The sequence below is a fragment of the Lonchura striata genome, chromosome 2 (assembly GCF_050655825.1).
Source record: "Lonchura striata isolate lonStrDom1 chromosome 2, ASM5065582v1, whole genome shotgun sequence".
In the NCBI taxonomy this organism is placed as follows: domain Eukaryota; kingdom Metazoa; phylum Chordata; class Aves; order Passeriformes; family Estrildidae; genus Lonchura; species Lonchura striata.
Window position 1 is genome coordinate 91,010,924 of NC_140704.1, and position 16,901 is coordinate 91,027,824.

General features: G+C 36.1%; 1 protein-coding gene across 1 annotated transcript in view; it reads left to right on the forward strand.

Moving 5' to 3' along the window:
• The window catches only part of RPRD1A (regulation of nuclear pre-mRNA domain containing 1A), a 43,726-nt gene extending 27,584 nt beyond the window's left edge, over positions 1-16,142 (forward strand). Inside the window, exon 7 of the mRNA XM_021528778.3 lies at positions 11,197-16,142. Coding sequence (XP_021384453.1) covers positions 11,197-11,346 — 150 coding nt within the window. The 3' untranslated portion in view covers positions 11,347-16,142. The remainder of the gene's footprint in view (positions 1-11,196) is intronic.
• Positions 16,143-16,901: the final 759 nt, after the last annotated feature.

The window sequence follows — 16,901 nt, forward strand, 5'->3', positions numbered from 1 at the left end:
ATTGCACTGCAGAGTAACAGAAAAGTGGCACACCCAGGCTTAATACTCGATCCGTTTATCTCATGGCAGGCTGGAAACGTATACCCAGGTGGTATTTGTGTAGTTTTTTCATAAACATACACTCTAGCCTGCCACAGATCATATCCAGCACACCAGAAATCTTAAACAGGTCCTGACAGGCAAATTCTGCTGTGCCAGCCAGTCAGTCCAGCTCTTGCCTGAATGTGAGCTGCAGGTTCAGACCTGCTGGTTTTGTTTCCTTTGTCATCAGATGCTGGATGTACTTTATTTTTCTTTCAGACTTCACATTTACAAGAGATCTGGAAACATGAGTCTTTGGAGAGACCAGCCTTAAAGGTTTCAAAAGCAAGTAGGGATAGACAATTAATAAAAAAGTTCTTAAATTGCTAGACTAGCCATGTATACAGGATTTGTATTCAGTCCAGTTTGTCACCATGGTAAGCCCTTTTCTGCAGCAAGAGTGCTGTTTCCATTACTACTTCAGCTCTCGTTCCCTCAGGTCTGAGGGAATTTGAAACAGCTCACCAGTGAAATGAGACAGATGTCATTACTTTGCAATTTGGACAGCAAATCTACTAAAACCCTGCTTTTCTAAAACATTGTCAGGAAAACCAACTTTTAAAAAGAGAGGTTGTACAGGTTCTTATTTTAGGCTAAACAACTGGAAGTAGAGCCTGAGATTTTCTCAAGAGCCCTTGGTACAAATTTAAAGCAGTATCAAGTTGGTGAGGGCAGATTTAGCGTTAACAAGAGAGAAGGTTGAAGTGTCTGTCATGCAAGAAACCTAGCATAATGAATTTGGTGAAAATACATCTAAGTGACTTGCATTCTGACATGCAAGAAGTACATGGCAAAAAAGGTAATTTAAGTGATTTACTGCTTTGTATAATTCTGTTTCTTTTGACACTGTGTAAACATGAGGACTGAAGGAGTTTCTTACATAATTTCTGTTTTTCTACCAAGTAACAAGTCTACTGAATTACTCATGATTTTGTTTGCAAATATCTTAGTATTGAATTACTGTAACAACATTTAACTTACTATCTTTGCCTCATGACCTGATCTTCCAAGGTAATTTCATCCACAACTGGATAGGAATACACACATACAAAATGGAAACCCCCCACAGATACTCCTAGAGTTCTATATAAACCTGGATAATGTTTTTAAAGATCATTTTAATGAACTATAGGTGGCTTGAATGAAAGAAAAGTGCTTTAAAAAGCTAAGACATTTTAGATTGAAATGATGCCATAATACTTGGCCTGACAAGTTCAAGAAGTGTTTGGACAATGCTCTCAGGCACAATGGTGTGACTTGTAGGCATGGTCCTGGGCAGGAGTTGGACTCAGTGATCCCTGTGGGTTCCTCCCAACTCACCAAATTCTGTAATTCTGTGATTGCTAACCTCTGATGCATGTTTTATGAGTAGATCACAGAAAGATGTGCATTAGTAGGGTTATTGCAATCTGTAGGCTTTTGGGAGCAATATAGTTCATAATGGGAAAGAAGAGTTGCAAACAACACTGTAAATGTCTTGTTCTTTTTAATGTTGTTTACTTGTTCTGTGTTGTGCTCTCTCTCTAGACCTTTTCTTTTCCTCTGATTTCTGATAATTTCTTCCCTGACAACTTCTTTTTACATCTTTTTTTATCATAAAACTAGCTATTTGAGCAATTTGGAATTGTGTAAAAAATGTAAAAAAATGTGGTTGTGCCAGATTTGCTGCCTGAAATTGGTTGATTGATAAGGGACTTTTTAATTGTGATTTTTTCTTGGAATTGTTCTGTGCTCTCTATTGGTATCACTTTTCTAAGGCAGTTTTTTCTAGTCATAATATTTTAATACTAAAGCTTGAGCGTAAGCACTTTCTTTAAAAGCACTTTTTCTGTATTTTTTTAAATTATAGAACTTGTATCTGTGCATTTTTGGAAAATTTAGATTATTATTCTTGTTGGTCGTGGAAGAGGTGCTTGCTTCATGCATAATAGAGTTTTCACTGGAGATACTCCCACAGGGTGTTTGAGGGGCAGGTAAATCAGAATATCTATTGCTGCTGTGTAGTTCTCCTTTTCAGCTTTACCTTTCTTATGCTCCCATCCCCATTGCTAAACACAGCATCTGAAATAACTATCACGCAAAATGAGAGAAAAACAGAAATCACCATGCAGCATATCAATGATTTGTCTTACAGAATTGCTCTAATTAGTCATATAAACTATATTTTTAGTTAGCAATTGACACTGAGCATGTTCAACTGCCATTAAGCAAATCAGGCCTGGGAATGCTTATCTTTGAGCAGTAACTTAATGCTCCTCTTGAGAGTCCATGTATCTAAAATGGATGGTACAACCTACTTAATGAAGCTGTGAGAATGAGTTGACAATGAGTGTAATATGAAACTGTCTAGCTGATAAAATTCATTAAATGTTGGAAGCAAACACATGTTGGATGGCCCATAGCATTTCTTGACTTCTTCGAGAACTGTCCACTAAAAATCTTTAAAAACCACATGGTGTTCAAGTAAGACTGTTTTGAAATTTAAGGTGGCTGTCTTTCACAGCTCTTTATTTGGATAGGATAGGAATGATTTATGAACTTGGAAAATATGGACATGAATTATTTAAAAAACAAAAAAAAAGGTAGTTGGAAGGATTTCTTAAAAATGTCCAAGACCACTTTTGCACAGATAGACCCTACACTGATAGATTATTTAAATGAACAAGGTCACCCGTGTGTGCTCACCTGTAGCAGAAATTTGGGGTCCTCTATCTTCACTATCTTTATTTATTTCACCCTAAATGAAGCTTATACTCTGTCTCAGGTCACTATTATGCTTTCTCATTTTCTTTCTTGACCAGAGGTTAACACTGAGTGGTTCTATACTGCAGCTGCAACAGCTACATATGTTACCCTACTTTAAGTTCTATGCTGCTTGGATTAGACTGCTACTAGTGCTTAACCTTGATACAATAAAATTAGGTTTTATGCTTCTACATTATGTAGGTCTGTCTTTGACAAAGATCTGAGACAGTTGTGACCTGGCTAGCTATAGATAAATCCCTACCTAGTGACCTGCTGTGTTAACTTTCATTCTCAGATTCACTTTCATCTTCAAAATAAGAACATGTAGTCTTAGCTTTACAGCAGTTTCATACTTTAAGATGTCCATTTGTGTCTGCTAAATAATGAACTACATAGTCCACGTTTTTGCAGTTCAACACTTACAGTACTTAGGTTGAGAGAGTTGCACATGTGAAATCTGAAGTTGGAACCAAGACTGTTGTAATGACCTACAGGCAAGAGATGCATCAGCTAAGGAATGTGCATCTTACACATTCAAATTTTACAGTTCATCTGTTAGGTGCAGTAAATATTTGAGCCTGAAGACTTTGCTCAGCTGTTCATGCATTGCTAAAGACATGCTTTTCTAATAGACCATCAAAATTCTTCATTCACTTTAATTTAAAATTAAACACGATACCCTGTAATTCGGATTTCATGTAGATTTTCCATGAATAGGTTAAACTTCAAGAAGCTATCTATAAACCTCCAGCCTTTCAAATATTTTATTTTCTTATTTTCAGAACTGTTCTGTTTTATCCCTTGTGTGCATGTGCAGAGTAACAACTTGAGTATTTGAGCAAAATTGCTTAGAATTGTTCTGAAGTACTTGATTACTTATCATCAAAAATTCTCCAAAGCTTCATTCTGTCAGCCAGTGTTTGAAACTTAAGAATGAAGTATAATTTAAACATCTCCTGGAAGTGTGTAGCTTTGCATTTATTATAATGGCTAAATAAATGCTGTATCATATAAAAAAACACAAGTAGACCATGTGTAACCTCAGGCAGGCATCCTTCATTTCAGCTGCTGCTCATATCTGCCATCCTGGAATGCTTTAAATGAAATCATAGTCCCATAGACATTAACTAATTAAATAAATGTCTTTATATAGTAATTTATTTCATAAATTAATAGTCGTCACCCTGGACCTTTTATGACTGAGGGAAGATGAATATAAACTAAGCCAGCATAGTAATATCCCTGCTGATTAAGTTTACTCATCAAGATTGGAAGAGACCTTCAAGCCAATCCAGCCCAACTGTCCATGCAGCACTACCACTGTAACCCCTAAACCACATCACCCACTACCAGATCCAAGTGCTTCTTGAACACCTCCAGGGATGGTGACTCCACCACCTCCCTGAAGGCTTCCAAGTCCTGTTTTGTTTTCTTCTACTTTTACAAACATTGAGCAACTCTTTGGCAACACAATCTTCAACAGAAAGGCTAAAGACAGGTTTATAATAAAATAATAATAAAAATTAGCTTTAAGTAATTTATGTTTTTCCTCAAAATATGAAATGGGGAAATAGTTTTTTTCCCTGAAGGCTTCCAAGTCCTGTTTTGTTTTCTTCTACTTTTACAAACATTGAGCAACTCTTTGGCAACACAATCTTCAACAGAAAGGCTAAAGACAGGTTTATAATAAAATAATAATAAAAATTAGCTTTAAGTAATTTATGTTTTTCCTCAAAATATGAAATGGGGAAATAGTTTTTTCTGAGGGGACATGCATTTTAATATACTAATGAAAATGAACCTGAATTTAATGAAATTACAACCCCTTGGAAAAAAAATCTTACTTTTATTATGCTCATCAGAGATTATTTAAAACATTACTAACTTCTGTGAGGATCTCTGCCAGAGAGTTTTCTAGCTCAGCTAACAAAGATTTCTGCAATTGCAACCATGTACAGTTGTTCTCAAGGCCGGTCATGCGCTGCTTGGCTACTTGCTCTCTGTGATGTGAGAACTTCTTCCATGGGTGGGTTGTCCAGGGCTCCCACGAATCTAAATAATGGGGAGATGGGAGCCAATGGGTTTGAATGCAAAACTTGGATAAATTCATATGGAACTTGTTATCAGAGTCTGTGAAGATTAAAAAGGGATCTGGGACTAGACATTACAGTAAAGAATGGAATAGGATTAGCTGCCTGAGAAGGGAGTGACCAGCCAGAAGGGTGTAATGCCATGTAGGACTGAAATCAACTGGAATTCATTTGGACTAAGACAAAGGAAGCAAAAACTGATGAGGTAATAGATCTGATGAGCTGTTACATCTGAAGATATTCTATAGGTGGAGAATAGGGACAGGCTAAGTATAGGACTGGGGAGAAACAAGTGTAACTGGAACCAGAGCTATAGAGAGAATGATAAATGGAGACCAGGATTGGAGAGGGAGAAATGTAGATCAGAATCAGAAAAGCTAGAAATGGGTAGCGGTAGGCAAAAACTAGTTGTGAGTGTTTGTATTCTGTCTGAATAGAGCTCTGATAGGAGTCTGAGAGGCATTGAACAGACAGAATCAAAACAGGTTGATTCTAGGAGCAATGTTCTAGGAATGGAGATGGGGACTAAGAGTCAAGGCTGCTGTGAATGAGATACTGTTTTAAGCTGGAAGGAGCTGGACAAAAATTGCATTTTCAAGAAATAGAAGAATAATTTATGGCCACTGAGAAGACTTTGCATTTGTGATAGTCACACTTCAGATGGGAAGTGTCCTTATAAAATGCTTTGTTTTTTATCTGCTACTATTCCAGACAGGAATTTGTGGTTTGAAGGTCTGCAGTGTATTCCAGTCTGTATCACATCATAGCAGTTGATGGTAGGCAAAGACACATAATCAAGCTTTTCCCCAGATGGTCACTAATTCAGTTTGTGGGTTTCAAACTTCTGAGTTGATTGCTTCCTATTGCTTCACTTGCAGACAAACTGAGGAGTCTCTAATACTTTAACTTAGAAAATTTATTTGAAGTGTTAATATCTTGGAAATTTTAAGTACTAAGAAAAATTAGATACCTAGAATTAGAGGATGCATTTAATTTTCATCTGTCAGCTCAAAGAAGGTTTCTGAAGAATAAATTGTGTTTTGTAATGATGAAGCTTGCCATTAGAAAACCTGAGAATATTAGTAAATCTGTGCACAGAGTAGTGTGTACAGTAAGTAATGCATGGCACAGTGCATAGAACAAAACAAAATAAAGAAAGCAGTCACCATATAGTTGCTCATTGCTTCAGTGCTATTTACTTAGTTCAAAACCTGGCAAGACCAAATGCAAAACAGTTAGATATTAACATATTTAAAAAGTTGAAGCTTCCAGAAATATCTTTTCTAGGAAGTAGGTAATGCGCAATGGAAGGTTAGCCAAGTCTGTCCTTTCCTAAGATTGTCGTAACTGTCCTTAGTTCTTCTACCTTGTGTGTAAAGTTTATGGATATTGGTTCAGTCTCTTAAAAGTTATTTCAGGGCTTCATTTATCCTGAACACTGGTAAATAGGTTGAGCTTTTAATTGTACTGCTGACAAATGAAAGCCAAGCCAAATTTTTAAAGGCAGCATGAAATTTAACCATGCTCATCTGTTTTCCAAGTGAGGCTTACCTAAGTCCTCTAAGTCTAATTGTCAGTCTTCCCTTGCAGAAAAATACCCAAACTGGATGAGGTGGAGTCTAGGGAGGTAGAGTCTAGCTAGGTAGAGTCTATAAATACTGTGATTCTGAACTTCAGAATCTAGATATCAGGCTATGATATGACATATGCTTTCATCTGAACCTTCAAAGAGTTTGAGTAGTTTCTGCACTGTTGGACACAGTACAGGAGAAGCCTTTGCTCTGTGATGCAGCTCTGACATCTGTACCTGGAACTGAAGGTTGGAATGGACCTAGAAAGTCAGAGATCTCAGTTTTAAATACTGTGTACATACAGGCCATGGATGCTGATGGTACACACATGCCCTCAACACCTTAAAAGCCTTTTAAACATCTGTGTTTTGTTTCTCTGTATTGAAATATTTATTTCCACCTTACCTTTCTGTAGCTAATGAGGGTGCAGATTAAATCTTTCCTGCAAACCATTTATTCTTGCATTGCTATACATACTCTACCCCACTGTATTTTGGTGTGTTCTGTAGCCTCAGTGATCAGATGAAGGTTCAAAGTTCTATCAATGTTATAAAGGGAAAGCATATCCATTAAGTTTTTTATCTGTACCACCTTCCTAGTGCAGAACATCTTTATAAAGATCTATTTTATTTGGAAGGGAATATATTCTCTGCAGTGCACAGCTTGTTTGATCTGCCCACATTTTTATTATTTATGATGTCTATAATGTCTAATCAAAGATTATTTGGCTTTTTTTGTCTGGTACTTTTTGATAGAGAATCACTATTAATCTAGATTCTGAATCCATATGTTACTAGCATTACGTTCACAAAATATCCATATACATTGTCCAGTAATGGAAACTGTAGTAATTGGTGGGACTCTAATGAGCCAAATAAATTCAATTACCTCATAAACCTACTTTTATGACTGGAAGTAGAAACAAATATTGCCTGAAAGTAGGGTTTGCTTAAACCACTGGAGAAATTGAAGAGACTTTAATTCCAAACATTAGGTTGCCCATATATCCCAAAAGTAAGGTTCTCCATAGGCAGGAAGTAATGCAGATTAAGCTCAGTGTAGCAAAATAAAGCATCATACTTCTGCCTATCCTTGAGTAAATATCTCAAATCTTGCCATATTTATACAGGGGTTATTTGAAGTTTATCTTAAAATCAGCATAATGACAATCAAATTGAAATTCTCCATGCACATTTCCACAGTTAAAAGTGTCAAAAATAGGATTAAATTGTTATTTGGTTGTATAGCATCTAGCATTTCTAATGGAATGACAATACTAGAAATAACACCTAGATATCCCAGTTCCTACTTCTCTGCTCTCATTGTCACACTCTTAACATACACAATGAGGAAAAAGGTTGTAAGTACATGTGCGTGCTATTATAAAACAGTAAAGGCTGCACATACAGTGAGTGTTGTTGATAATGAATACTTGTATTCCAGCAGTCCAGGACTACTTAGGTCATGCCAGGACTACAATAACAGCCATAAAAATACACAAGCAAACCTTTCAGAAGAGGTAATTGGTTTTAAATAGAATCAAACTCTGAACAGCAGCTGCCTTTAAAATACCTCTAAACTGTACTTGAAAATCAGTCCTCTTTTGGACTTTCTCACCAGTCATAAAAACTGGACATCTCCAGTGATTTCTAGAATCGTTTCAGGAGTGTCATGGGCAATTAGGTGCTCTGGATAGGTGAATAATTTTTCTCTTTGTGGGGGAGGATAACTGTGAACATCTCACCTGCAGTTTCAGATCTCACATATACTTTGGATTACCAAAATTGGATTAAAATGGCATTCTATAATTTATGCTGCTCAATAATATAATCAGCTGTTAAACCTTACTTTTTTTTTTTTTTTTTTTTTTTTTTTTTTTTTTTTTACTCTAGTTTTGTGGTAAAAACTTGGAGCAAATTTTCTCAGAGTTTCATATTTCTGAGAAGGCTTAAGGAAAAAATTTTGTCTCCCTAGAGTGCATTATGCAAGACATGTTGGTGAGAGGAAGATGACTGTGTTATGTGGGAGACACAATTTATGAGAACATTTTCCTTAGTGAGGAAAAGGAGCCTACTGTTAATAGTATTGATCAAGCTGATAGTCACTAGGCAACGAGTCCCAGACAGATTTATATGGAAAATGCTGGATGTCAGAAATGCAATGTTGTTATGGAAATGATTTATTATCAGCTAAAGGGAACTTTAAGGTAGTCAAGGAAATGACAATCTAATATAAGGCACACTTCAGGTTTTGGAGTAAAGTTTAGCAAGAATATAGCTGCTGAGTCTGTTGCTAAGTGACTGTGTCTATTTGCCTAGCTTCAGGCTTCAAGCTTGTGAAGGAATACCAATTTGTTGCTTTACATTCTTCATTGATAGAGAATGAACTTGGGCAGGATTCAGCTCTTTACAAGAATTAACTGCATGAGGGATTTTGTAGTTAATATATTTTATGATTTTTAGGTCTCTTGAGTGTTTTGATTCTGCTTACGGTTCTGCTCATCCTCTTCTGTACAGCAGTATATCTTTCACAGTGGAGGCAAGATCACCTAGCCTCCTCAAAATCTTTGTTTCCAAATGAGCAATCTCCAGACATCCTGCTTCTGAAAATAGGGATTCTAGTTAACTAGTATTCTATATAGCACCAAAATGGTTGTTTTATTAAACAATGAAATCTGAAGCTGGTCTTGCCCTCTGGCATTAAAATCTATTCCCTAAAATAATAGTCAGGAGTTGGCACCCTGGACTAAAATGCATAGTTAGAATGCCTGTGATTGGCCTTTTGCATGCTGGCAAAAGACTACACTTCTTGCACAGTCTGCTCAGTGAGGTCTCTGAATGCTGCTGTAAAATGAAACAGTGAAGTATTTGTGGCCTTTGGGCATTAGTGTAGGGGTACAATGTCAGGATACAGGCCTTAATTTCCACAGCCGTGTCTTGAAGTTGCTTACACAGAAGAGAACGTTATGGACAAGTGTGAGCAAGTGATGTTTTTCACAGGACCAAGGGACACAGAGTTGTAAGACTTCTTTGGCAACCTGTATCCTAAAATAAATGCTGCTTTACCCTGTGTACTGTTACCAAGTGTTTACAGTTCCACTGACTGGGCATCTGTAGTATAGTCACTGTGTTTAGTATCTTGTAAGAATCCGCATGTAATATTTGATTTTGAAATATAAATGATGCCAAGGAATGATGATCCTGATTCAGGGACACTTTTTCTTTCTTCTGTGTAAAGATTTGATAATTTTTTTTTAGCTACCCATTACTATTCTCATTAAGAATTTAAGGTATCTCATGGTTTTCTTACCGCCCTTGGTAAGAAGGTCATGTAGTTGCAAGCTTTTAAAATTTGTGTTGGACCTTGTCCAATAATCTTGATCATGTCCCAATCATCTAACATTCTTTATTACATTTTTCTATTGTATTGGATTTTATTATGATAAGGTCTTTTCATTGTTCTTCCTTACTACTCCATGTTATTAACAATATAGTAACATATTTAAAATTATGTTTAGAGCTTGTAAAGAACCAGCAGGATTGTTACCTGTTATAGACATTTGCACAGTGTTTTCATACTTCTGGAACTATCAGGTGTTTGTATTTGTTACTGTTGCAGGATCATGTAGAATTTTCCTCCACTCTTATTTAGAAGTGTCATGAGATCTTGGCTATCCCTGGGCTGATTATCCAAGTTGTAGATTACCTATGTGTTGTTACTTCCAGCCATTCTCGGGCTGCAGCAAAACCTGCAGCCACACTAGAAAACATCTGCATTTGATGTGTTGTGAATTGTGTTATTTTTTCATGAAGTATGCTTTGTCTGCTAGTGCTTAGTTTCTTTTGCTTTCCACAGTTTCCAAGTATTTTAAATCCAAATATTCCTGTGAATTATACGTTAATCTTTTTATATTCTGGAATAACTGTTTTAATTTTATAAAAGCTGGTATTCTTCTCCATTATATCTTGTGTTCTTAAGAGGTGACCACTGACTATATTCTAGTGCACTGATTTACAATCTTAAATTTTATTTATATAATGTTGTTTCAAGTGAAAAAGGCCTCATAATCATTATTTCAATTGTGAGTGGTTTGACCTGTATTCCAACATAATATGAAATTCTAAATTCCCAATTCAAAAGGTTTCTGAAAACCCAGGGTTAAATCCATAAATGTACTGAGGAAATATGTTTTTATTGTAAAAGTTAATACAAAATACTTGCCTTTGATCAGCTCAGTGGAATCTGTTAGGCCTAGTTAGGGGGTATTTGGTTGTTTTTTATTATTTCAGCAGTATGAGATGAAAGTAACTTCTTTAACATCAGTAAGTTTATCCTTCCTGCCTCTGTTATTGATAATAGAATATGTGTAACAACTACTTAATTAAGTTTTAAGAATAATCCCATTCTCCTAGTTACATGGAGAAAAGCCTGTGGTTGAGTTAGCTGTGATTGTCTTTCTTATTTAGCATTTATATTCTTAGAATTCAAGGCAAAATAATTCTGTGGTTATGCTTCTGAAGTCCATTGATGGGAAAATGCTGGAGCTGATACCTCTGCCTCCTAAATACCTAAATCTCTGGGTTCTCACTTGTTAAAGGCTGTTTACCTAACTTGCAGAAGGAATCCTTAGTTTGGAAACTGTCAGGTGCAGTAAGTAGTAGGGATGGTAATAGCAATAAAACCTCATATTGAATTCTTCTGCATTACAGGAGTACAAACGCAAGTTAGCCAGAGTGTCCCAAGTGCGGAAAGAACTCAGGTCACGCATCCAGAACCTGCCTGATCTCTCTCGACTTCCCAACGTCACGGGCAGCCACGTACACCTACCGTTTGCAGGAGACATCTACAGCGATGATTGATTACCAAACATCCCCCCCACAACCTCTGCTTTTCTGTGAAATGAGGGGTAGGCCAGACCAATCGGTACTCTTGTAGTATTATTTTTGTATATTGTTGCAGAGTGTCAGTAAAAATACTTTAATAATTTATAAAAAATGGTTTAAAAAGTTGATTTGTTTACTATTTTATTGGTGAGTGAACATAAGGGTACATTTATAAAAGTGGCATCTCTGTCTGTTACATGGAAGAATGAATAATTATCTTTTGTAAAGATTTTAGTTGGGTGCCCTGTAAAAAAAACATGCTAAAATTTTTCTTATGTACCCTGTGTTTAATGTAGATCAGTATATAATCAAAACATAATTCTAACTTGAGACATTTCCGTTGCTAGTGGGAGAGTGAAACGTGGAAATCACAAGCTTATGTTTGCAAGAAGGAAGATGCAATTTAATGCAAAGTTAAAAGTGATCTTACTGTCCATTACATTTAGATTACCCACTCCCAAAACAATGTGGGTTTTTTGGAAGTAAATGCTAACAAACATTTTTTTATTGGAAAATATTAATCATTTTACACTGAGCAGATCTTCAAACTACTCGAAATACTACAATATTTTTGTATCATTTAGAAGTCAGCATGTAGAAACTATAAAATTGACCAGTTTAATTATGTTTTGAAATAGTAGCTTTTTACAGCTGCTTAGTTTCTCAATCAAGGGACCATTCATTTGCAATTTAATCCCTTTCTGGAACATCTGCTTCCATCTAAAAAGGTTAATCCCAGAAATGTGAAGCCATTTTACAGTTTTAATTAAATTGAAAGGTCATTCTCTAAACTGTCTCAGTTTCTAAGTGCCCATTATTAAAATTTGACAATGTACCAGCCGTACATGCAACAAAATGGTGATACAGCTGCACTGTGCATCCTCTTCCACTGAGAAACCCTGGAGTCCAGCATGGGCTACCACCTCCCCACCTTCACCTGCTCCAGCAAATATTTCTAAATCTTGATTGTCTTTTTCTCACACAACAGGAGGAGACTTTTCAGGCCTGTGTATAACTCAAACAGCAGAAAACTATTGCCCAGTTAAAAAACTCTGTTGCATGGCATAAACGTGGTATTTTTCTGGGAACTGCTGAATTTGTGAAGAATCCTTGTTTCCATACTGTGCATCAGCTTTTAAGTTCACATAAGATACAGATAAGCATTTAGCGCATTGCCAGAAAGTTACATCTTTTCAATCCATTGCAATGAGCCATGTAATCATTGAGTGATTTAAAAAATGCCTACCTGTACCTTTGGCATTTAATGACCTAAAAAACCTGGGCTGCAAGTGTTTTGAGTTGGAGGATCGTTTTATGACTGCATTTTGTTTATGGTTTTGCACTTGTCAGGCATTGTCTTGTACCAGTTAACTTCACAGTTAACAAGTTCAATACACCTCACATGAAAGCAAATTTTTTTACAAAAAGCTGTTCTTTCTTTTCAAAACCCACAACAATTCAAAATAGTCTTGGAGTGAAATTGTTTAAGGTAGTTATCTGTCACTTGTTACTGGCTTCTGCAGGGCTAATCACTAGAATACTTACAGGATGTGAATGGAGAATAACCACTCTCTTTAAAATAGATACACTTGGGCATAAGTAATTCAGTCCAGTTACCTTTTCTCATGGAAGCTGCCAAGAATTAGACTCAGTTACATAGGGAAAAAGCCTGAAAATATAGAAATACAAGCTGTTGACATAATAGTCTATAGCATGCAATGTAGAATAACAATTTCCTAAAAAATTCTGACTGATAAATAGGAGTGCGCAAAATAGTTATCAGAGCTCACTACAGGTCCAAAAATTTTAAAGTTTTGAGTGGCAATTTTCCATTCCATAGGAAAAAAAACCTGACTATATTGAATCCAGAGGATTTAGTTTATTTAGTTTAAGTGTAATATGCAAAATTAAATAACACTTACTGACATCTTTTCAGTGTAGATTCTTGATAAGAAAATGTTCTGATACAATTTTAATGTTTGAAATAGTTCTGTTCTTGTATGTTAAACTCATCACATAAATTCTCACATGTATGTGCATTGCAGTTGCAGTTAAAGCTCAGTTTTACTAAAGAATAGCACCAAATTTGTGGTAAATATTTGTTGCTGTGGAGGTAGGATGGGAACAAAGAGACTAATTTAGAAGGTTAGATGAAGTGAACTGAACTGATTTATTTTAAATACATTTCTCTTTTTATAGAGAGCATCATGTAGCCTAATTTCATTGGTCTTAAAGTAAAAACATCTTACACCATTGGTGCTCAGTGAATGATGCACAGTGGCAGAACATGCCTATAAACAATGTGAACAAGAGAGATAGAGAATTACTTACATTCCTTTCCAGCTCTTTCCCCGGCCCAGCCTGGTTTGAAAACCTCTATTTCCCTCTCTGACTGAACTGAGATTACCCATAAATATTAAACCAGCTTAATCTATTAGGAATTCTAAAACAAATCATGAAACAAGAGGCATAAATAGTGAGTTCATGGTTGAATTCCATGCATAGAAATCTTAATTTGTTCCCAGAGGTGATCATAAGTGCAGTGACAAGGCTTATTAGACTGTGCTGTAAAATCTATGTTGGATACTCAGAATCATAGGGAATTAAGCTTAAGCAATCTTTTGCTGCCTGAATTGAAATTAGTTATAATAATAAAGTTGACTGCTGAGTTTTCTTGATCTCTCAACAGTTTTTAAAAAAGTATGACACTTACTTCACTGGATTTGTTTTTCCTATTCATAACTCCTAGTGGTAACATTGCTTATGTACAGGTAATGTAGAACTGATAAAGAGTGAGGAAAAAAACTCAACTTTTTCTTGATGTATATACGTTTTAATTTTGAGAGAGTGTTATTTTTGGCGTATATTTTTCTTCATTTTACCGTGAAATTGTTTACTTCAAGGAGTTTTTCATTGCTGGGGTTTTGGAAATAATCCCTCAATATTTGTTTGGAAAAGAGGACTTGTGAAAGGCAACAGTCACTCTTAGAGCAAGTATCATGTATGAATGGTAGGTACGCTGGGGTTTTTTTTATTTACATGGGAAAGATGTCGGGTATCAAGTAGTTAGGAGATTTATACTATAACTGTAATAGTATAGCAGGAGATAGCATGGTACAGTACAGATGCAGCCCTGTAGTGTCAAAAAATACCTCCAAATTCTCAGGTTCCAAAGCTTAATGTACGTACTTCTGACATCTCAGGAAGAAAAGAGGCTGGGTGGGGAAGGGTGGGGTGCCGAGGAGACAGAAGGGAGAACATGCCTGGGTGGAAAGGTAAAGCAAACCACATGTCAGCTTCCATCAAAACAAATAACTGTGAGACTGGGCAGTTTTACCTGTAGTTGGGATGTACCACAGAACTGCTTTGAGGTGTTGCCATCCTGGGAAAGAAAATGTGTGGGCATACCCTGCCTACCTCTTCTAATGTGGTCTAGCTCTAAGCAATACAGAATGCCTGCCCTACAAAAGGCACAATTATAAAATATCTGAATATTTTTCATCTATTAATAAAGACGTAATAATTAGAGTATTTGCTTCACTATATTGCACTTTTATTAAGCATTTTCTGAAAAAAAAAGCAAAGAGATTCCTGCAGCACTTTGCCATATGAGAATGCTTACCTTGGAGGTCACTGGGACTGCTTGTATGTATATTCTAGTGTTTGCAAGCTCAAACTGTGTTTTTTGCAGAATTTTTTGAAAGATGCCAGGAATACTACCCCACTTTTGTAGTTTTAAAAATAAATGTGAAGTCCTTAGTTACAAAAATTGTCATTCTTAGAAATTATGTTTCATGAATTCTTTTGGAAATTAGACTACAGCCTGCAATAATATTAGCTTGTCTAATTCACTCTGTTAATATTTGTATTAGTATATTAAAGCACCTCTGTTAATCCCTAGCAACACAGTCCAAACCACATGCTTATTGTGTATTTTATCCAAGTAGTCTTCTGAGTGTCAAATTGAGAGCTTTCATTATGATGAAATTACATTCCTGTTTACCAGAAGCTTAAGAAAAACCATTGTGTTAGAACTTGCACAGACTAGTTCTGCTCTCTCAAGTCAGTGGCAACTCAATCTGGTATTTCAATGATGACTCTAACATATGTAGGACACATACTAACATATGTAGGATGCAGTAACCAGCAGTGCAGATGACCATGGAGGATGTGGAAATCATAGATAGGCTTGGTTGGCTCTCTGTAGAAGAGCCTTTTGAAACATAAGGAAATAGATCTGTGGGTGTGGGTTTTTTTCAGTGGGAAAATCAGTGAAAACCAGCACATCTAAAATTTGATGGTTACATTTACAAATATTTAGGCCAGTTCTGCTCATTACATTTAATCACAGTGATTATTCCTGCAAGTAAAGAAAGCAGACTCAAACATAGTGTCTGAAGTGGAATTTTTTTCTAATGAATGACCAATTTTGTCTCGGCTCCTATTTCAGTGTGTCATTTATCTTGATTAAGTAGTAAATCTCTTCCATCGTGTTATTTAGGAATCTAATTCTGACTTCATATCTACAATAGTTGAAGTATCCTACCAAGCATGATGTTTTTGTGGGAATTTGCAAAAGTTCAATAGCACTCATTACTTGTTTGCAACAGAAATAGACTTTGTTAAAAGCTAACAAGAAAAGTTTGAAATGTAAAGATGTTTCATTATTGTGCTTTTCTGACAGAACCTGTAATCCTTGTGTAATTTATGTCCTCAGAATAACACCTATATGTATGCTCTTTCCTATTTAATAAAACATTGTTGTAAAAACATCTTTGAAAATTACTGTTCCGTGCTTGCCTTCCCAGTCTCATGGTGGGAAACGGCTTTAATGTCAGCTGCTCCCTATACTTAGGAGTCAGCCAAGATCTCCTCTCATTGATGATGCTGAGTAAATGCTTGATACTAATTTTGAGGTTTATTACTCCCTGTATTTTGTGTGACAGTTTCTGGTGAGAAAGCAGTGCATTAAAGGGTCTGATGTTCTACCTCTAGAACTGTAAATTTAGTTGAGCTGGTTATTCTAAGTCACACTTTTTTAACATTTTCACTGTGGTACAACACTAGTACTGCCAGTGATACACATAACATTGCCCAGTAGAATTTGTGTGAGCTGGGAAATAACTCTCACTCACGAATCAAATGCCTTTTTGCAGGACTGTATGAACAGAGACCTTCTTGCTCTTGCTTTACAAAGTCTGCCTGCAGTTCTGCCCTCTCTGAAATCAAATAATTGAAGGCATTTCCTCTCTCGAGTTGTTCTTCCAGCTCTTCAAACACAATTCAGTAATGTGGCCTGGCAGTGGTTTGGAGGGGAGTTCAGCAAGTCTCTCACAGCCAACAGCTTTCAGTGTTTCATCAAGTACAGGAAGGTAATGTGTTGTGAAGGGAAGAGTGCATGACATGCATATATGTGCGTAATATGTGTCTGCATAGAAGCCTCTGATGTGTGGGTATGTATGTATATACCTGTATATATTATGTGTAGAGGTAATGTTTATACATATGTGTGTCTATCTTTCAATATGCCA